The 23,231-nt window shown below is 45.4% G+C and overlaps 1 protein-coding gene across 8 annotated transcripts in view; it reads left to right on the forward strand.

Annotated features, from left to right (window-relative positions):
- The first annotated feature begins 653 nt into the window (after positions 1-653).
- Positions 654-23,231, forward strand: part of nfia (nuclear factor I/A) — a 39,474-nt gene continuing 16,896 nt past the window's right edge. For 6 of the 8 annotated variants that reach the window (XM_058073934.2, XM_058073935.2, XM_058073938.2 and 3 more), the window contains exons 1-2: positions 654-865; positions 12,023-12,551. In XM_058073934.2, coding sequence (XP_057929917.2) covers positions 698-865; positions 12,023-12,551 — 697 coding nt within the window. In that variant the 5' untranslated portion in view covers positions 654-697. Of the gene's footprint in view, positions 866-8,512; positions 9,459-12,022; positions 12,552-23,231 lie in introns of those variants that run through there. The other 2 variants (XM_058073937.2, XM_058073941.2) reach the window with 2 other exon arrangements.

Here is a 23,231-nt window from a genome sequence, read left to right on the forward strand (position 1 = left end):
TTCCAACAGTCACTTTTATTGCAAATGTTACTCCAAAATCCGTATATCAATGTCAAGCTAGCTGGAGGGTTTGCAGCGGGAGGAGTGTCAAAAATAGACTTTGTTTTTTTTATCAATGACTCATTCACTTGCAGGATTTGGTATTCACAGGTGGTCTCGGAACATAGGCCCCATGGATAGCAGGTATCTCCAGAAAATATGAAAACAACATGAACATTTATAGGGGAAATAATGAACACTACATCACTATTACTATTACTATTACTCACTGTTGAGTATTTTTACATAGTCTTTTTAGTTTATCGTTTATGCCTGTAATTTTTCCTCTTGTCCGTTCATACAAACATAAGTGTAAAGGTGGTTTGATGTCACTTTTATAACATTTTTGAAGTCAAATAAACCAGTAGCATTATTTAATATAAACATAAAGATGGATTGACTGCGTTCAAGTCATAATCTACTGTTTTATTTTAACACTCACTGTAATATTTTGTCAACAACGCCTGAAATCATTTCACAGAAAAATATAACTTTCTTAGTATGTGTGTGTGTGTGTGTGTTTGTGTGGTAGGAGGGCGTTATTGAAAGGGGGGGGCGCTCACCTTGCTGAGCAGCTCTCCTCCTCCTCGTCTTCTTGTCTAGTTCTAGTTCTACTTCTAGTTGTACATGTCCTGGTCGTGGCTCGTGCACGGCCCATATGTTCTGGAGCGGACGTGCACATGTTCTCGTGTCAATCAGGTGTGTAACTTCCGCTGAGCGAGCGCACCACATGAAGCTGACTGACGGCGCCATGGCGGGAAAAAGCGCAGAAGGTTCCATCAAATGGCAGCTGTGCTACGACATCTCAGCCAGAACCTGGTGGATGGTGAGTCTGAAGCTTGACTTTTTTTTTTAAACCAACCCTAAAAGTTGAGCAAACAGTGCCGCTTAAAGTGCCGCTTTGTTCCGCTTACGCCGGCCGAGTCCAGCAGGTCGATGTCCCGCTGGACCGTGGAAGAGGAGGCTGTCTCTGTTTTCTTTAAAAGTATCTCGTTTTTGTGTTTTGACATTAGCAGTTTCGGATTTCAAATAGTCAGAATTATTATTCCGAATCCGGTTTCAATTTAGTAATTAAAATAATAATTTAAAGTTTATTTAATTAATATAGAAATTCAGTTTTTAATAAAATCTACATTTATTTATTATAAGTGTGTTTGCATAAACTATTACAATCAAATGGAGCATTAATTTTAAAATGTTCTGTTTTTATCTGCCTTTTTTGATCGTGTGTTCAGTCATGACATACAATTCCATACAATACAATTTAAACTACACTTACATCAAGCAGACCACAAAGACGTCTCTAAAACGTTTGATTGTATTTTGCCCTAATTACATTTACTTAATTTGCATTGTCTATATTTTATTTCAGCACAAAATTACTTTGAACGCGTGCACATTTTAAATAATAAAGTAATCCTAATAATATTAGCAAGAATTAATAAGAAGAACAATATAATAAAAAATACGTAATGGTTTGACAGCAACATGAAAATGAAAATTTTATTCACACGCATTCGTCACTCAATCTGATGAAAATATTATGCAATGCGCTTTAAAGGAACAAAGCGTATTAATGAACTCAAATTAAATTCATCACATTTCAACGCTATTTATTTCCTGCTTGTGTGCGCGTGCGTGTTTGTGTTTCTAGCAGTAAATGAAAACCAGTGAGACTTTTTGGCAACTTTGACACATACGTGTATTTATTTTCTTAGTTATAGTGTTCATTATTAAGATGTTACATTAAGATGTGACGGCAAATTAATTATAATGATTTTCCAAATACATATTTTTTCTTAGCAGGAAATGTAATCAGCTCGTGACGATGGTGTGTGTGTGTGTGAGCGCACGTGTGTGCATGTGCGTGCGTGTCAAGCTGTCAGTCATCGTTTGGCCCCTCCTTCATGCGTTCAGGCCCTCCCCACCGTCACCTGATTGGTCCGATTATTTCGTTAACAAAGTTGAATCATGTCCGAACTGATTGGTCATGGGTGGGGGAAGAGCCCAAAAGCAATAGATTCTTGTCAGAATCCTCTTCATCTTGTTGTGTGGTGATGTGTGAGCTTTCATGTGATTGGTTAGTGAGCTGCAGGTTGTTGTCATGTTTGAAAGCTTAGAGGAGGAAATTGAAGATTTAACTTGTCTGCCCTCCCCCTGACTGTTCTTCATAACCATGACAACCAAGCTTTTTCTTCTTCTTCTTCTTCTTCTGGATGCACAAGCAGCCGTCCAATCAGACGGTGACTTCCCATTACTGAGTCCAGCAGCCAGTGAGGTCACCAACATGGTACCAGAAGATAATATAGGCTGTGATGCTCAACTGAACGACATTGCTAAGATAGGCCAATATGCTATGCTAAACTCTGATGCTAATATACGCTATCAGCATAAACTATATACTTCAATGCTAAGCTAAGGCCTGATGCTAAGCTAGACAAATTTTCTTCTATCTTTATTTGAATGTTTCATTAAATACGTCCTAAACAAGCCCTTTTTCCTCCCCATGCTGCTTGATGGCTGCCCCCCCCCCTTGAGAAGGATGGCAAGCAGCCAAGGCAGCTGCTTCTTCTTCGGCCTTGTTGTTGTTGTTGTTTGCTGACGGCCTGCTGGGAGGACAATAGCATGATGATGATGATGAAGGTCTTCTTGGTGACTGTACTCATTGGCCAAATGTAATATTTTTGGTGACCTTTGAACTTTGCAGGTCACATGATGATGTCATGAATCTTTTTTCCAGCATGGCCGTGCTGTAATGCTATCATAGTGTTTCATTCTATAATGAGAACGAGCGCTACTTAGCGCTACTTAGCTCGTTAAAGCCCAGCAGCCAGATGTTCCCATCTGCCCCCCCCCATTATAATATAGCAGCGTGTATTAGCTGTGCTTACTCTGGGAGGGTGCGACCTCCCACCGGTCCTCCATTAGCATTAGCACAACAGCGCTAGTTAGCATGTATGCTAAAACACGTTAGGAGCACATTGCTTCCAGCTGTCCAGTCGGGGGCACACAGCAAGACCACCGTACTGATGTTGACCCCATCAGGGCAGGCGAGGACGAGCAGCTGGTAGCAGCATCATGGGTGACCTGGGCCACTGTGGGAGGGATTTTTAGCATCATCGCTGCACATATAGAGTAGAAGGTGAGGGTGTTCTTAACATTGTTGTTTGTTGAAAGCTTGTGTAGATGTTGTCTTCTAAAATGTCTCTAGGACAACCCCCCCCCCTCCCCGTCCCATGCATGACTCCCCCCAGTGTGGGTGACGAGGGTCTGAGTTCTGCCTGATGGCGGTCAGGCCGGGTCTGTGTACAGATGTTCATGGCAGCTTTTGCAGGGGGTCACCTTGAAGAGGCCATGGCATCATGTACAACTCCCCCCCGCCCTGACGCCCACCGCTACAGCTGGCTCCTTGCTTAATCCCCCACACACGAGGAAGGGGGGGTGGTTTGCAGCGGGGGTCATGCTCATGTGAGACCATGGTGGTGTTCTCTGGTCTCCGTGTCCAGGCGACACCCAATCTGCTTCATTAAAGCTTCCTCTCTAGTTTCACCTGCATGCTTAGGCTCCACCCACATGCTACACCATTGGTCGCTCTAATAACAACAATGTTTTTCATCAAATGTCTTTAAAACTAACCTTCTCAGCTAATTAGCAACATTGCAATTGTTAGCTCAACACTTTGCTAACTGGATGAATTGTTTCTGACTACTACAGCTAGCTCAGAAGTTAGCTTGTGAGTCAGCTAACAAGTTGGCCTGCTCGGTTGTAACACCAGCGAGGCTCGGTTCCGTTGTTAATAGCCGCAGGTTCTGGCAGAAAGATCAGCATTACCTTTGTTCACGTGTATAAAGTTAAGCCCTTCATGGAAGTTAGATGGAAGCAATTTAGGATGTGCAGATGTGTGACTGATTAGAGCATGGATCCACTTTGGACCTCATGGTCCGCACCAGCACCAGGACGACAGCCCAACTGTGACTTTGAGAGGAAGTCTTCCTGTTGAGTTTAAAAATATAGAGGTGAGTACTATTTATTTTTAGGCTATAGTCAAATAAATTGGAAAGTGGAGCAGAACCATGCATGCCGGGTCAGACAGGATGTTTGGTCTCCAAAGAAGCTCTTGATTGCTTCCTGTCAAGCAGGTCAAGGCCCACACCGCAGCAGGCTTACCTTCATGCTCACCCTTGACCTATGCGTGCTCATTGAATGATGGCTGGGGTTATGACGTTAGAGGTCACAATGTTCCATGACCTCTGACACCTGCAGAGCGGATGACTCATCACAAGGTTCCCCTCCCCATGTTGGCACAGTGTCATGTGACTGCAATGGATACCTGCTCACTTCCCTGATACCCCACCAGCACCCCAGTGGGCTGTTGTTCTCCTGCCCCCCAACCCTGGTGACGTGGTGTTAGCATATTAGCACTTTGCATGCTAGTGGAAGTCACATGGCTACAGCTGTGGCCGGTGGGAGACGTTCTCAGAAATTCTACAACTCACTGACGATATTGTGGTCACTGCTGTGTCGTTTTAGAACTAGTTTTCCTCTAAAAGCATTTTGGACACGGCAAGCTTGGGGGGGTGAGCTAATAAAAGTCAGCAAATGGGGGGGGCACGGTGGTCTTTATTGGAGCGGCGCTGTAAACAAAGGAAGCACTCTGCTGCTATCTGATCACATGCTTTCTCCTCACGCCAGCAACATGGCGGCTCATTAACACCCACCATCTGGTCCCGCCTGCATGCCGCCGCTCAGACGCCATCTTTGAAGGGTCAGGGGTCAACACCGTGACGATCCCATCACTGTGACATGACATCATCGCTTGTTCAGATGATTGACACCTGACTCGTCACAGCGAACGAGACCGCGATTGGCAGCTGCAAACATGATGCACATGATCTCACAGAACAACATTACACACCCCGGACCCTTAACCCATCCTGGGCTGTGTGTTATTCCCATATTACCAGGGAGATGTTAAATTTGAAGCGAGACGTCCTCCTCTCTCCGTCTTTATCCTGCGTGATGGTGCCTGAAGGGAGCAGCGGGCTGGGGGGGTGGAGGGAGTCGCTGGTGTTTGGGGGGGTCTACAGAGCAAACAACAGCCATGTGCTTCTCGTTAAGCTCTGCGGAAATAAGTTCTGACCCACTTCTTCTCGGGAGGGAACATCTATTTATCGGGCCCACAGGCGGGAATCCCAGCCTCTGTGTGTGTGTGTGTCGAGGATGTGGGAGAGAATACCAGAGACAGGGTGAGTGTGTGAAGGAGGCGCATCAGATGGTCAATGGGGTAGTCGGAGGATGTTGATGGTGGGGGCTGTAGGATGATGTCACCGCTGTAGTTGTCTGTAGTTCGTTGTCTATAAGTGTAATTCTACATATGACCTGTGGGTCATTTGTGTTCACACCTGAACACACCTCTCCTGCATCCCCCAAGCCCGATGACGTGTCACATGAGGACATGTCCTTCATGTTGTCATGTGTTCAGCCTGTGCATCCTGTCTCAAGGACACGCTGGCCTCTGTGGGGGTTGAGGACGGAGCCCCCTGTGCCCCCCCGTGGCAGGAAGTGAATGAAGGATCCAGATTTCCTGACAAACATGTCTGGACGCGTGCCCAGGTGCAGCGTCCACGCCCTCCATCTTCCATGGACCTAACCATGAGTAATGGCGCCCCCTACCACCTCCCCCACGTGTCCTACTTCCTCTCCAAGCATCCTTCATCGCCCCCGTCATGTTCATCACTCTCCTACACGCACTCACGCACACGTTCACATATGGTGAACGGTGATGATGAAGGAAGTCAAGACCCTTCCACTTTCCTGCTTGTAACAGTTTATTTTCACTTGTTTGTAAAAACAAAAACTTTGTTGAGGACTCTAAAAGGGGCGTGGTCTGTTCAGTAATGTCTTTTGTAGCTATGGTTACACGTAACCACGTGGTGTTCTCTACTATAGTGTGTCTGTCTAGCAGCCACTGCCATTGTAATGTAATAATAAAACACAACCTACAGTAATGTAATAGCAGCAAATGCCCGCTAGAGGGAAACATTGCACTGAGAATAGAAGCAGTGGTGAACCTCTGTCTACTACCTTGTATTATTGTCAACTGTCAATAATAAATATTTATATTGATACATTTTTATCACAATTTCTCAAATAGAAAGTGTAGCTTTGGACCAAATCTTATTGTATTATTATGACCCCCCCCCCCAGCCCTTCTGCAGTGCAGTGTGAAGACATGAAAGAGGATTGGAGGCCCAAAGAGCAACGCATGTTGCAGGAAGATAGCCGCCACCTTGGCGCAGTCTCCTCATGTTAGTCACGCCGCAGGAGACAAGGCCCCGCCCATCTGTAGACAGACACACATACAAGCTACATAAAACCTTGATCACATTAACTTAAGAGTAAACAACGCGTCATAATTGGAAATCAGCGACACTACAAGCTTTATTTTGAAATCCCTGTATCAGCTTCCAGTCACCAAAGGTCTCTGGTCACTTGACAGAAACGTCAACAACTACCAAATTATCAGAATATTTTTTTTGGTTGGAATCGAATCACAATACTTTAGCTGGTGTGCATGTGTGTGCCTCTCCAGCTGTGTGTGCAGGTTGTTTTTACGTGAACAGCTGGCAGGTGTCCTCTGTTGCATTCACTTGTGTTCGGGGAGTGACTGCACGTCTGTTATTATTTGTGTGTGTGTGTTTGGTCTTGCTGATAGAAGCCTTTGTGTGTCATGTGACCATAAAGCTTGTTAATCTGCGCCAGGTCACATGACAATACAATAGTTACTCTACAGTGGCACCTCGAAGGTGGAACACAGGTTGTTCTGGAATGCTTGGCGGCGTATGAAGTGTTCAAGTATCAAATCAATATTTTCCATCGGAAATAATAAGCACACAAATAAATAAACTGTGGCCACCATAAAAGCTTTATTAAGTGTAAAAATATGTGAGGCAGATTAAAGGTGTGTGTAAGCAACAAGGTGATGAGTATGAAGAAGAAACATCAAAACATTGTACACATTCCATCTCCTCTTCTCTGGTTATCGTCACATTTTTCCCGTTAGCTGAGGTCTAACGTGATGTTGCTGTGAACACTTTTCCAAAATATTTAGTTTGAGCTGAATTACACACTTTATTTTAGGGGGTTTGACGTTGGCTAGTTAGGTAGCTGCTGGAAATGACACACGTTTATTTTCAAAAGTTCAAAGGTCATCTTTCCATGAAGCTGATTTGAATATTTGTGTCAAACATGAAGACGTGTCACAGTTTGACATGCTGCCATCCTATTGGCTGCTGCTCACTCCATGTTTCTGTGTGAGGACATATGTGACGCACACACACACACAGACTCTCATCAATGAAATTCAGTCGGGGGGTGGGGGGGTGTTCCGGCCTCTCCCCGTGCTCTGCCAGGCCATCTGTTCATCACTTCACCACACAACTGCTTCCTGTTTCATCCCCACACACACACACACACACACACACACGCACACACACACACACAGTGCGGTGGACTGGTTGAAGTGGACTTCACATGCGCTGATGACATTGTGTGTGTGTATGTGTTGGTTCTGATGGGTTCTGTGAGGGAAGGTGCTGGTCCACCAAGCTGACTTGGTCTTGTTGTTAGCCTTTAGCCTTCACACTAATTTGTGTTGAGCTGTCAATCATCTTTGTTCTTATTTAGTTCTTCTTCTTTACTTTTGGACTTGTTTTTGTTTCCTCCTTTCTGACCTTATTTTCTTCCTCCTCCTCCTCGCCCTTGTTTCTTCTCTCTCTCTGGGCGAGCGAGCTTGGCGAGGCTTCAGGCCCGCTGGTTCTGTTGGCGTCGGTCCAGCCTGGCAGCGCCTCAGTGGGAGCAGGTGGAGCCCATCCCCCGTCTCACACAAACACACACACACTTTGTGTATCTTTTTGCCCAAAAGGCTGCCAACATCAGCCCGTCTCCATGGCGACGTCCATGCTCACTTTTTACATTGCTGCTCACGTGTGATTGGTTCATGTTGGAGGATGGGAGTCGCACCATCAACTCTTCTTCTCCTTTGTTTCTTTGCTTGTTTGTTTTGCTGTCACTGCGACGCTTGCAGTTTGTACACATGCTTTCATTTGAGGAGCTCGCCAACTTGTGACTTTGTTACCCATCATGGTCGCCAAGCACGAGAATGACGTTGAAGAGACAAGCCGCCATCTTGTGTTACCGTGCAGGATTCCATACAGGAAGTCGATGTAATCGTGTGCGTTCTTTCTTCACTCCCTGCACGTTTGACGTCATCCTGACATGACGGCAACAGTTGAGGAACAACCTCAGCAACAGAAACTGCTATTAAAGTGGTCAATAGTGTCACATGACACAAACAGGAAGTGAGAGTCACATGAGGTCAAACTGTAATCAGATTACTTTTTTCTTGGTCATGTTATTTGGTTAAGATTCTAAAATGTTCTGTTCATGACATCATCACCCACTTCATGTCTGTGATGTCATGTCTGATTGTATGACCTCAGTAAAACATGTGAAACACTACATGTCCGTTAACGCACCTTTAAGACTTGGCAGAGGTCACAGTTCATCAAGGGTCTTACTCTTGTTGACAAAAGAGTGAGTGATCACCCGCAAATAAGAAACAGAACCAAAAGCACTTGAGTGGACTTAGTGTTGTTCTCCAAGTTGAGCAGTCTGCTCGTGAGGCCACAATCACTTAATGCACTCACACGCACGTACACACGCACACCCTAGATCGATAGCCAGTGTGTGATCAGTTCGTGCTGCAGGGCTCGCGCGCGCGCACGGAGGTTTCACTCAGACTGTCCTCTGGCGGAGAGCAGAGGTGTTGGTCTCGGTCTCGGTCCCGGTCTCGGTCCCCATCCCGGAGTTCGGAGCGGCAGCAGGCAGGACAGGAGAGAGGAGGCGGCGCTCCTCCTATAAATCCTCCGAGCAGTCAGCGGGCGCTCAGAGGCGAGGCGGCCGAGCGGCAGCGCGGCGATCCCGGCTGCCTTCTTCGCTTGCTCCCGCTCTCTCCTGTTTCCCGGGGCTCGGCAGCGCCGCAGGCCGACCACAGCGCACCGCAGGGCGGATAGGCGAGTGGCGGCGGACCGGCGCTTTGACATGCTGGTTCGGGACGTTGTAGAGGTTCGCTTGGTCCCGCCTCAGCGGACTTTCCGTCCTCCTCCGCGACACTTTGGACTTCTCTAACGGGACTTTTTGTCCTGAAGCTGACATGTTTGACGCTGGACGGCCCTGGGCCTCTAACAGGTCCGCAGAGCGCGTGTAAGCCAAGGCGGGGTCAAAGTTCAGCCGAGCTTGGAAATGTGAGAGCTTCGGGGGCAACAGGAGGGCTCCACCCCCCCACTAGTTTTTTCTCACGCACATACGAGCACGCGCACAGTGGACCAGACATGTACTCTCCTCTATGTCTCACGCAGGTGAGTGCACGCGCTTCTTCTCACGCACGTCAAACTTTGCTAAAGTTCACATGCACACACGCGCCGTGTGTGTGCATGTTCGGACACGGGATTCAACTTTGTGTCAAACTTTGCTGACGTGCCGGCTCGCTGATGCGCGTGCTTGTGCACAGCCACTCTTGTGTCTGTAAACGTGCTTGATTGAGGCCGCAGACGACCTTTAGTGTGCGCGCGCGCGCGCGTGTCTGTAACCAAATTGAACTTGGTTGTGTCCTCTTGTTCGTGTTCAGGGTCAAAGGTCAGCCTGCAGCATGTTTTTCATGTTCAATAATCCAAATGGCAATTGTACAATTTAAATGAAATGACTTTCATTGAAATATGCCAGTAAGTAATTGTATTTCATTTCAACATTTACAAGTGTGTGTCAAATTCGGCCTGCTGCTGATTTATCACTTATAAAACATTATTTAAATTCAAGTCATAAACATCCATAAATAAAACATTTGTCATGTTTTTCATGGGATGCCTTTTAAATAATCTGCATGAAGACACTTGTGTGATTATTAATGTGATTAATTATGTGATTATTAATGCAATTAATTGTGGGATTTTTAAAATGTGAGGATCAGGCAGTAAAGAGCTAAACTAATTTCAAATTCACTCCATATTGACTGTATTAGTACATATATTGATGTAAATTCCTCAGCATTAATCTAATAGTAGAATTTTGCATCATGAATTAAAATGTTTGTGTTGCATTAAAAATGTAAAATGTCAAAGCAGATGAAAATAAATGTTCATCTTTATAATGAAAAAGAATCTAATGATCTACTATTGCTGTACTTCGTTCTTATTGATTGGTAATAAAAGACCGATGATGTCTTAGTTGGGGGGGGGGCGTAGGCGTGAGCAGAAAATAACAAATAAAAATAACGGCAGTTAAGGCGGTGGGTTGGGAGGGTCACGTCCTGTTCCGGTTCTTGGTGGACCTCAAGTCCACTTGCCGTGCACGTATCACAGTGTGTCCCCGTGCGAGCCGCCAGCCTTGCTGTGTGTGTGTGTGTTTCATTGGGGGGTGTACTGCAAAAAAGAGATGTTCCCATTTATGGCTATTGAACGTGTCATTCATGTTTCATCTAGAATGTTGGAAGCTGTCTGTTTTTCATCATTCCAGAACATTCTAGAACATTAGAGCATCTCCTCATGATCACCATGTTAGTGAAATTTCATCAAAATGAACAAGATGGTGAATACATCACAGCATATCATGGCAATGCAGTGGACTGGGAAAGAGTTCTTTTAACTTCCTGGTGGCTGTGACATCACAGCAATGGTTAAACGTTTAAGAAAGATACAACCTTTGACCCTCTTGCTGAAAGAGTGTACATTTGACCAATCATTGTAAAAATAATCTTACGGTTATTGATAGTATTCCTTCTTTTTAAACGTCTGACTCGTTAGAGTGGAGTGTAAAAAGTGATACACTGTAAGGAATGTTGGAATGTTCCTCCGACCAACATCTACAACTGCAGCGCACACTGGAATGTGTGTGTTTCCTAATGGCCGCCTGAGGACACACACACACACACACGTCTCTTGTGGCGGTGTTTGGGGTCGTCCTGCAGTGAGAACCCGGCGCCGGTGAAGCGGGTCGGGCCGCTGGAGGAGCTTTGAGAGACAAACCCGTCGACTTGGAGCGCCTCCAAGAAGAAACAATGTGTTGTATTCAGGGCCCGCGACTAGGGGGGCTGGGTGGGGGGGGGCGGTGTTAGATTAAAGAACGCCGTGCAGCTGGCGCTCTGACGCTTCAAGTTCAAATTTTAATTTAAACAACTGAAGATGGAACACGGAAAAAAATAAAGAAGCATTTTGTTGCGCTTTGCTCCAAGTCAACGTTCACATCCTAATAATACAGCAACAATGTTAGCATGATAGTCAATCAGAAGGATTGAAAAGTCAAAAGACTTGACAATGTTCACAGCTGCTCTAAATAAAAACAAATAAGCACAAGAAGCGATCAAACAATCACAAATAGAAAACAAACCAAGATGTAAATAAAAAGTGTTAGTGTGCTTATGATTAATTAAGCACACTAATGAATGACGGCTGTGTTTGTGTCAAGAGCAGGTGCAAGGGCCCCCCAAATGACGTGTTGTCTCCAACATGGCATCTGTATGCGTTCTAGCTTCTTTTAGTCACCTGCATGACTTTTCACGACTTTGTACCGTTTTCAGTCTGAAGCTGTTGAAGATGCAGGAGGCCTCCTGCCTGGAAAAGCATCAGAACCAATATGACACAAACATTCTCACACAACACCTTTTATGCTGACTTTACCAGAAGAGCGCTGTTCTGTTTGGCCTCTTAGGGTGCGGTCACATGTCATGCTTGAGTCGCTAAAAAGGAGCTCCAATATGAACGCTAGACACACCAGATACGGACCTGTGTTAACATGACGGTATGAAGAAATGACCTGTTTGTGGATGACAATGGCGCTTTAAAAGTATATTGTAGAAGCTTTTGGGAATACCGAGTAGTGAATCAATGTGCCTTACAATCATGCTGACTGACGTTGTTGTTGTTCTCAGGATGAGTTCCATCCATTCATCGAGGCTCTGCTGCCACATGTCCGCGCCTTCGCCTACACGTGGTTTAACCTGCAGGCCAGGAAGAGGAAGTACTTCAAGAAGCATGAGAAGAGGATGTCCAAAGAGGAGGAACGTGCTGTCAAGGACGAGCTGCTCGGCGAAAAGCCCGAAGTCAAACAGAAATGGGCGTCGCGCCTCCTGGCCAAGCTGCGTAAGGACATTCGGCCTGAGTTCCGTGAGGACTTCGTGCTGACGGTGACAGCCAAGAAGGCGCCATGCTGCGTGCTGTCCAATCCTGACCAGAAGGGAAAGATGCGACGCATCGACTGTCTGCGTCAGGCCGACAAGGTGTGGCGCCTGGACCTGGTCATGGTCATCCTCTTCAAGGGAATTCCTCTGGAAAGTACGGATGGCGAGCGCCTCGTCAAATCTCCGCAGTGCGCTAACCCTAGCCTATGCGTGCAGCCGCATCACATCGGCGTCTCTGTCAAGGAGCTGGACCTCTACCTGGCCTACTTCGTGCACGCAGGTGAGTGCAATCTGACAAATTGCTGGTTAGCTGTCAAACGTTTGTTAACAGACTTCATAACGTCTTGCAATGTGTAGTTCAGGTCATGGGGTGAAAGGGAAGGGGACAGGGCAGTGATGTGAATGGCAGATTGATACAACCAATGAGCTGTCAGCTAGTACCCAGTACGTCTTGCACTGCAAGCTTCTACCAATGACATCCTTGAGAAGTCATAACGTGAGTGTGAAAGAGACAAGCTGGGAGTCAAAGGTCAACCCCCCCTGCACCCTCTAATTTACGAGATAACTCGGGGTGGCGGCCCCCGCGACACACAGCACGTGCTGGAAGGTCAGAGGTTGAGACCTCTATCATGTGACGGTTTGAGAGTCTCGCCTCTCATTAGCTCATGCCCAGGCACACACACACACAGAGCACAGAAGAAAACACGAAAGGTCAAGTGCTGATCAATGGTTTAAAAGAAGACATTAATGACAGCGGATGATATTTATCATTAACGTGCAATTCACCGCTCACTTTTCATCAAGAAGGAGTCCTGTGTGCTGTTTGGGACGACTGGTCACGGCTAACGAGAGCAAATCTCGTTAAGAGCTCAGAAGGGAGCTGGATCACACAAACACACACACACACAGAGACAGAGGGTCATGTTAGGTGATAGGTATTCAGACAACATTGTAAAACATTCTAGAATGTGGACGTTATCATGATGCATTGTAGTCTGCAGTGTGCGTGTGTGTGTGTTTTGAGAAGAACACAACATGGCTGCCATCATGTAATGACACACTGACTGTGTTATGGTTCTTGAAGTGCACACACATGTTGTAGTATCAATGAGCTGCATGCTCATCAATGAGGTATCACACAAAGAAAGTTTCAGCACCTTCTTACCAACATCTGACAGACCGACATCGTCCAGCTCTTCATTACAGACACCGAAATCAACTTCCCACAAGCTAATATCAGGTCAGATCTCATTAATGAATGAATGAACACATTATGCCGCACGGTAGAGAGTGGTTAGGATGTTGGCCACATAGTCACACATCTCTGTGTGGCGTTTGCATGTTCTACCCGTGTGTGCGTGGGTTTTCTCCGGGTACTCCGGTTTCCTCCCACATTCCAAAAACATGTTAGGTTAATTGGCGACTCCAAATTGTCCATAGGTATGAATGTGAGTGTGAATGGTTGTTTGTCTATATGTGCCCTGTGATTGGCTGGTGACCACTCCAGGGTGTACCCCGCCTCTCGCCCGAAGTCAGCTTGGATAGCATACCCAGCATACCCTCGTGAGGATAAGCGGAGTAGAAAATGGATGTATGGATTATGCTTCTTGTACTGTGAGGCCACTGGTTGCACTTTGCAAATAAACACTGTTTTTGCAAAATAAGACAAAGTGTGCAATCTAAGTTGTAGAAAAAGTGCCATATTTGCTTGAAGCATTTTGTCTCAACAGTCTTTTTTTTTCAAAATCATGACCAAACATCAACTGAAATAACAATAAATTCACAAATAAGAATACTAGTACATCACAGTATGTACGTCGTATACGTATATCAGGGTGCACCCACCTTCTCAGCATGCAATTTACAAGTCAGCATGATATATCTCTTACTATTTTTTTGCATGTTTGTTTCAGATCATCAAACAAATGTAAATATTAGTCAGTGACAACACCTGTGAACACATTTTTAAAATTACACTTTCTCCTATTAAGGGAGAAAAAACAATCCAAACCTGGCAAAACTGCGCCTGCACTTGGTGGAGGTAATTAGTGCCCTATGGGTTTTGGAATCACAGACGGAATGGCAGAATTGGCCAAGATAAATGAAATTTGCTGTTATACGCGGAATATCACGGAAAGTGACATGAATGAAATAATGTCAAAATGGGGAAGTATTTTCCCCGCGGACTGCTCAATTGTTGCGGAATCTCATCACAAACACGACGAAACATGTTGAAACAACCTTGGCCGCAGCTCCTCTTATGGAGCAAGGATGGATGTTAGCAGGGTTAGCTTAGTTTAGCAGAGCATGCTAGTGCAGCTGTGTGTGTGTGCGACTCAGGATGAGTATATTTTCACAGATGAGTATATGTTTCAGCACTTTAAAGACCATGTCACAATGCCCGCCGACGACGTGCAGGTTCTGATCGAAAAAAAAAAGCCAAGAGGCATGTTTATTCCTGCACCCAGCTCGTCTTAACCGACATTCTCAACATGCACAACACACTTCCAACATTGCCACATCTTGTCTAATTGTGCACATCTTCCTTAATCACAAGCACAGAGATTACAGTTTGTTGAAGACTTTAAAATTTAATTAAGATTTTGTGCAGAGACTGACATCCCATGAGAAAAGTTAGCCAAGCTACCCCACCGATCAAAGGTGTTACACACCTATTCTTCCAGTTATTTATTGAAATTCAAGTTGTCCAACAAATAGCTTGAAATGGTACAAAGTTAAGTAGTGAAGTGCCAGAGGTAAAAAAAAAAAAAAAGGTTATCCAAAACTGAGAATTATCCGAAAAGGCCTGTTTAAGGGACCAAAAAATGGGTCAACAATTTAAATGGCAACTGCGCTTTTTAAAAAATTTGGCCCATCATTCACAATCCAATTCCAATCACAGTATGTATATCAAATGATGCAATGTTGTTAGAAGTTGAAATATGTGTATCCCAATGACAGCATAGTAATCTATCTCATATTAACTCGTATTCTCGTGTTATAATGCACAGAAAAGCGAAAGAAATATGTGTTCATATTTCACATAAGGAAAATGATGGGCAAAATTCCAGAAAAAGTGCACTTCCACCTACAGGTGTTCCAAGTTCTGGAGTACTTACTACTATACCTCCTCTGCCTGCATGAAAAACAGTGTCCAGAACACACTGTGGTGCTATACGCTCGTGAACATCAGTTGATCGGCATTGTACTGGTGAAATTAATACATTGGCAAGAAAAAAATGGAACTAACAGTGGAGGAGAGAAACGTTTTTTACGTTTGTACGTAAAACATTTGACCGGTAGTCCGAATTACTGGACAAAATGAGCCAATGATGTGTTGCATCAATAAAGGTAAGGATTTCAGGATTTGAATTAATGGAGAGTTTATTTACCAACCTAAATAGCACACATTCTAAGCTGGTAAAATAAGTAGAAAAGATAAAAAACATAATACTAAAAAAATGAAAACAGAAAAAACTAAACTGGGGAAAAAATAAAAAGTAGATTTTGTAGGATCCTGGATAATGCTGGCAATGAAACAATTTGGAAAGGAACACATTCCTATGGGGCACAAACATCCGTAAGAACAATGTAATGTACAAAGTATGACATTATAAACTGGGCTCATTCAACATGTCTCCCGTCACTTATGAATACTGACTGCAGGTAGATGTGTGTAATTAGTAGTATTAAAGGAAGACGCCTTACTCCCTCCTCACTGCACTGAACGGTCATTGCAAATTGCATATTTCTCATCCAAAGGCAAAACCTGTCTAATATGAGTCGGCTTTGAATTTTGTTTTTGCTTGGGGGGTCGTGGGTCGTCTGTCTGTATTGATGGGGGACGTGCACAACTGCTTGGCGTGCGTCCAGGAGGTGAAAGACACAAAGAGCTCCTTGTTGTGTTGTTGTGTTGTGCAGCTGCTGGTCACATGTTCTTAATTATTGACAAGTCAACAATTAGCTGAGCTGCTAACTGAATTATTCACGTCTTTCTCTCGTTCGCCACTCGGAGGTGCTGCCAGCGACCGTGGCGAGGCGGAGTCACGATTCCTTAGAACCACAATCAGAATCAGTGGTTGGGTGTGCTACCGGAGATGGGATAGTAGCATAGCTAAGACTCCTGTGCTGTGTTTTAATTGCATTTTGAGTCTAGCTGTCCTCGACTAAGGATTTCATTGTCAAACCTCAGTTGTTTAGCTTTAGTCCGTAGCCAACTAATAGTCAAATGTTTTGTGTTTGTTTGTTTTTCAAGAGCAGAGCTAATGGTGATCCCAACAAATAGATTTCATTTGCAACTCAAAAAAACAGTCTAAACACACACAGGAAGTTGGTTTGCAATGACAGTATTTAAGTTAGTGATACAGAAAGCTAGGCGAACAAAACCAAATACAGTCACTGTTGGCACACGTTACCAGTGCACACAAAATAGGAACGACATAGCTTCAAAAACAACAACTTGCCAAAACTCGGTTAGCAGCCTAATTTATTGCATTAAAATTGACTGTCGGGATATAAAATGAGGTTGGCCTAACAGCCTTACATGTTTTATATAATATATATAAGAAGCTGCAGACACAAGTTGCGCTTCACTTTCTGGAGTCATCTTTAACCTTTTCAACATACTTTCACACTTCCATCCTTCCACAGGATTTTTTTGCGGTCATTATGAGCCAATAAGCCCATCAATGTTGAGCGTCTTTCTCACTTTCAAAGCTAGCGCTCACCTCAGCTCCTTTGGATTGTGCCAAAGGAGTCAGGACTAAAAGTCAGGACTAAACATGGCAATTTTATGCTGCCAAAATCTGGAACAGTCTTCTAGAAGATGTGCAACTCGCCTCAATTCTGGCAATTTTCAAATCCAGTCTGGAAAGGTTTCTATTCAGCCATGCATATGACAAATGAAGATCTGGAAGATCAGGGTTTGAATCTTCGTTGGGCGTCTCTGTGTGAAGTTTGCATGTACTCCCTGCGCCTGCATGGGTTTTCTCCGGATACTCCTCCGACATTCCAAAAAGATGCATGTTAGGTGTGCCTACTGCCTGAAGTCAGCTGGGATAGGCTCCAGCATACATCTGCAACTCTAGCGAGGATCAACAGCATAGAAAAAGGATGGATGGATGGATGGAGGGAGGGAGGGATTTTAGGCAATTTTATGTTATGACCTTTTTCAACCGAACATTTTGAGCCATCCCAAACTTCTTTTAGGGCTCACTTCCAAATGTGCACACCTCATTATCTGAAACTTTGGCATTGTTTAACACATAATACAACATTATAACATTTATAGGTCAGAAAAGTGGAAAAAGCACAATAGGTCCCCTTTAACAGAAAGTAGGCGTTTTTTTGTATCAAAATATGCTAAAATATTCATTGTAGAAACTTTAAATCTCTGCTAAGTAGGATTCAGTATTAATAAACAGAATATTTTGTTTTTTTTAACAATATTTTGTTAATATTGTTAGAACATAGGAAACCGGTTTATGCCGTTCTAAAAAGATTTTTTTACAGTATTAGAGCTCTGTAAACATGAAGTAATAACCTTATATTCACCTTCATACTTGTATTATCTAATATAGATAGTAGACATGGAAAGCAATAGTTAGATATAATAAATTATAAATGTATGCATTGGGCAAGCTCCTTGTTGTAATATGGGTCAGTCGTAGATGGCGTTAAATAAAAAGATCAGCCTATCATCTACCCTCACAATGACGTTGATATAGTTAGTCTCTTGATATAGTCTCGCCAGTCTGACATGAATCTGGCAGACATAGACGTACACGCCGAGACTACTGCTAGCCAAAGACGGACGCCGCTTTAAGCATGGCAATATACTAACTAGTGAGCCTCCAATTTGAATGGGTTTGAAACTGAGTGAGGAAGAAGGACAAAATTAGAAGCCAAAAACCACTTCCACATGGAATAATAGGCACCACAACCATACAGTGTGGGAACGATGTTCTGTAGTCAGAATGTGATCGCATCACATTTTTATATGATTTGATGGTGAGATTGATAGTCAAATCAGAAAAGTCTGAATGCAACGGTCGATTAGTGGACTATTCTAAGACACCCCTAATTTTGAGTACATAAATTTGTTTACACTACTGAGAAGTACAGCGAAATGCAGTTCACTGTCACAACACATACGTTGCACTCAACATGATCAAAATGTGCAGTAATGGACACTTGCTGCCCTCCATAGTCACCATCTTGGCTACGTTGCAGAAGGGGAGGGACTACCAAGCAAAACATGACAGCGTGATATTGACCTGCAAATGAGAAAAAAATCATAACAAATTCTTTTTGAATGACTGCATATTTGAGACACTGGCAGTTGTTTTATGGAGCAATCCAAATGTCCATCAAGTGGTTGCAATTCACACTCATGTACATTGTATACTTACTGTAGTATTCCGTTTGAGGAACAGTATTGGTATTCCCAGACTATGTCCTCGACCAGTACCAAGCCTGACCCGACATGCATGGAGTGATGTCATCATGGATGGAAACGTGCTCGTGCACATGTGTAGGACAAGCAAGCAGACGTCCTGCTGATGAACAGGGTTTCCACAGAAGGACAGCAGGGGTCGTCCCCCTGTTCGTGCACTTACACACACACACACACACACACACAGAGTACACATGCACTGCGGCTTCCCGCTAATGAAATTCCGGCGCTGTCCATTAGACGGATGGAGTGAGCGGAGCTGCTGACTCAGCACAGGTAGGACAGCTCCTCGTCGTAATGGTCCGCAGAGCAATTCATTTGGACCCGCGCTTTACGTCCTCGGGTCAGCGCCGCCTTTCAAGGGTGCAGTTGGGATGTGGGGGAGGAGGGGGTGTCTATAAGGTAATAGTATTCATTCTTAAAGAGACGCTCTTCAAAGACATGTCCTCAAAGTTGGACTTTGTGAGGTTCTGCCTGGCGACTCACCGGAACTAGCCCCCCCCAACTTCCCCAACCCCATATATGGCATCAAGCGCGAGTGTCCCAATCTGACAGCAATGCCCCCCCTCCCCAGGTCACTGCAAGAACAATTTAGGCAGTGACAGCCAGTAAACAATGACGAAGTGACGGAGGGGATGCTGACTGGCTGCTTCAACAGCTCAATGTGGGGGGCGGGGTGTTCTCACCCTGCAGGTGGACACGCCTACTGAGGAGAGGCTGCTCACCTATGACCTCGTTAGCAGAGTCAGTGTTGACTTAGCAAACATGCCCTGCCTTATGATTCCTCTCTGTGACTCCGCCCACCGGGCAAAGGCATTTACTGTCTTCCATCACCATGGCAACAGTTGCTGAGGCTCATGGGTAGTGTAGGACGTCTTCCCACGTCCTCATCCTCCTCTGAGGTTGCCGTAACAACGCCTCCTTCCAGACTCAACAAATTGAGAAACAACAACAAGCAACACCCATATTAGCATGTCAATGGCTGCTTTTTTGGGGGGGGGTGCATGGATGGATTGAAGGGATGAAAGAAGAGGAGAAGGAAGCTGCCTTCCTCATTCCCACACTTGTCTTCCTCCAGGCTTTGACTTTTTGCATCATTAGCATCTCATTTGCATAACTTGTTGCTGGTCTCCAACAATGGCCACCACGACATGGACACTTTACCTCTGCAGCATCACCATGCTGACAGAAAAGCCCCGCAGGCCTCCACTGGACCACCGATTCAAACGTTTCAATGTGACAGATTTACACCAGCTGGTCACATGATGCAATAATAGAGGCGGAGCTTGTGTGGCTCAGACTCCACCCCTTTAGCTACGTTCCATGAAGTTTCATTTCCTCTTTCTGAACGCGACCCCCCCGAACCACCCACCCACCCGCCCATCCGGTCCGTCCTGGCTCCCCTCCTTGTTTCTTCCCTCCTCTTTGTGTCCTTCCATCATTTCCTTTCCTTGTCTCCTTCCCGTCGTCCTGTGTCAGCATGTCCAAGGTCTTTTGGAGGGGGGGTGGACTTAAAGATGTCACCACTGCAATTAGCTGCAGGCTCTATTAACCCCCCACCACTCTTCCCCCTGCACTTAAATCACACAGCCATCTTTAAGGTGCTAGGACTCTTCCTCCTCCTCCTCCCCCTCTTCTGTCTTCAAGCTCCTCCCTGATCCAACTGGACCAGAACTTTCATTTCATCCACCCCCCCTTAAAAAGACTGATTAAAACTTGCTTTGGCACTTTGATAGATTCTTTATTGACTTTTACATTTATCAAACATTCTCTGGCAGACTGTGTGTGTGTGTGTGTGTGTGTGCACAGTGCTGCAGTGTGCGCACACTCTTAACTGCGAGCATGGTTAGCTTAGAGCGCACTTCACACTTCACGTTCATGAAGACAGTAGATACTGTACATGCAAGTAAGAGCGGCAATGAAGACTAATGTTTCCCTTCAGTATTGTCCAATCATCTCTCTCTCACTCTTGGCTTGGCTCCGCCTCCTGATATTTAATCAGCCATCTTTGTTATGGTGTCCACACAGCAACAAAGCTCCACTCCATCTGGACAGCGGAACGCCTTTTCTTCTTGGCACTGTGTACTGTTGTTTGTATGCGGGAAGGGGGGGGGGCGTCAACACATATGAGACACCTGAAAGCAAGTGGTCATGTGACATGTGTGGAGCTCCTCAAGGTTGTGTAGTTTGACTTTGTCACTTTCACATCTGCTTCTTTTTCCCCCTGTGTTTTGTTGTCGTGCCAACCACAAGTTCTGTACATGCTGGCAAACTGCTGACCTGTTGAACTTTGAAGTTTTTAATGGTGCCGTGTACTGCTTTGTGTTTGCGTTCACGCTGGAAGTCGACATCTCCTGTCCCGCTAGCAACCATTCATCATGAGTACATGTCACAGCTGTATACACGCGTGTCACACATGCTACGTGACACGCTATCTGACTTACTGTGTGTATGTGTGTGTGTGCATGCAGTCTATCCTGCCGAGCAGTGAAACTTTAGACACAGACGTCATCACACACACACAGAGGTGGTCCTGCGAGCACAAATGTGGACTCGGTAACCTCCATGAGAATATTTACCGGTCCTGCTCGTGCTGCCTAAAAAAGGACAATATGGAGCTGAGCTTCATCCATGCAGACCTGCACCAAGGCCCAATTATATATCACAGTGTCATGGAAACAGGAGTTGAGAACATTGACAGAGCGAATCTTCCCCTCCCATAAAAACAATCATTTAAAAAAGGGAATTCTTATTTTTGTGTATCAGATGACCGCCACTCTTGAAGGCTGTGATACTGTCATCATCATAATCATAATAATAGCATCATGAGAGGCTGTGATTGGCTGGTACGAGTCACATGAGCAGCCTGCCTCCTGCTGCAGGGAGGTGGGGGGACGGCGGTGATTGCGTCCATATTGCTTTTAAAGCTCAGCCATAAATGAAAATGTCAGGATGGCTCCAGCGCCTCCATTTTTAAGGAGGACCTGCAGCGCCCTAACTCCGCGGAGAGCACGGGGTGGGTGGTGGGTGGGGGTCATCCAAACAGGGCAGAGTCAGTCCTCATCTGAATGTGGTTTATGTGGAACAATCTTTGTTGTTGGGTCGGGGGCCTTTCTTGGGGGGGTCGGTGTTGGAGGCAGCAGATCATAGCTGGGGGGCGGGGCAAGGAAGCATCCAGACACAGGAAGTTGTTGTCAATAAAGAAGAGTGTTTAGCCAAGAGGGGAAGGGGAGGGGGGCAGGAGGGCAAACCCGGGGGAAGATGTAAGCTGACAGACACAGGAAGTACACCACCATTACACCACCACGACCCCCCCCCACCTCCCTAAATCCCACTGCCTACAGCATATGGCCCCCCACCCCTCTTTAAGAAATCCTTCCCTCATCCCTGTGAGGCCGTAAGGATGAAGGAATTCTTCTGCACTTTCTTCCTGGGGGGGCACTCCCTCCTCCTTTTTCTTAAAATACTTGTGATGCTTCTCTGCAGTTGGACTGTGTGTGTGTGTTGGGGTGCAGGTGCTTTGGCCCCCGAATACAATAACAAAGGAGTTCTTTGATGGGGGGTGCATGTTGGAGACGTGAGAATGGAACGGGGGGTTGTTTTGTAAAAAATTGGTCTGGTCTGTAAGTGTGCACGTGTGTGTCTTAACTTCCTGACTCTCAGCCAATTGTGTGTGTGTGTGTGTGTGTGTGTGCGCGCACCAGCAGCTGACTGCATGGCAGCTTAATGACACTATTGACTGACACACACAAACGCACACACACAAAATTGTGTTAGAAGTGAAAGTGAAAGAGAGACGAAGCGAGGTGTGCGAGACACCAAAGTGGGAAGCGACACGTCCCAGACCGCCTGTGGTGTGGCGAGCGAAGATCAATGTGACCACAGCAGGCGGCCATGTTTGTGAACAGGAAGTAGGGGGGGAAAAAACAAAGTGGGGTTGGTGGAGGGGAACTAGTTTGTCCTGTGTTTACAGATCAATATGTTTGCTATGTGGCTAATTAGCTGCTGTACATCTGACCACTACTGACCCACATTGTTCTGTTGGGGAGGGTCACATGGGGGTTGAGCTGCTCGCTTAGATGTGTGTGTCTGTGCGTAGTGATCTGATGAACAAAGTCGTATGAGGTGACTTGACCTCGTTAACACCTCGTTAGCGTCGGCAATCCTCATTAGACCTCATTAAACTATGACATCATGGCGTCCACACACGTCAACATTATTATTATCTGCTTCATTACTAACATGAAGGTCAGAGGTCATAAGTGTCCTTATATAAGATGGAGGTGACCTCGTGGGACCTCAGACTTTGGTGTACAGATGGTTTTTACTTTCACGTCGCCATGTTCTCTGGCCTCCAATCCGCTTTGGCATCAATCTGCCACCATGTTGCACCTGTCGCATGCCATCAGTCTGCTGGCGGTCACCTGACCACCTGGGCCGAGACAGCAGAGTCGTTTGCTTCTTCCTGCGTCATGGGGTGTGTTCAATTGGTCTTGACCTGATCCT

Source organism: Doryrhamphus excisus, linkage group LG4 (genome assembly GCF_037039965.1).
Source record: "Doryrhamphus excisus strain RoL-2023G ecotype Guam linkage group LG4, RoL_Dexc_Guam_v1.1, whole genome shotgun sequence".
Classification (NCBI taxonomy): domain Eukaryota; kingdom Metazoa; phylum Chordata; class Actinopteri; order Syngnathiformes; family Syngnathidae; genus Doryrhamphus; species Doryrhamphus excisus.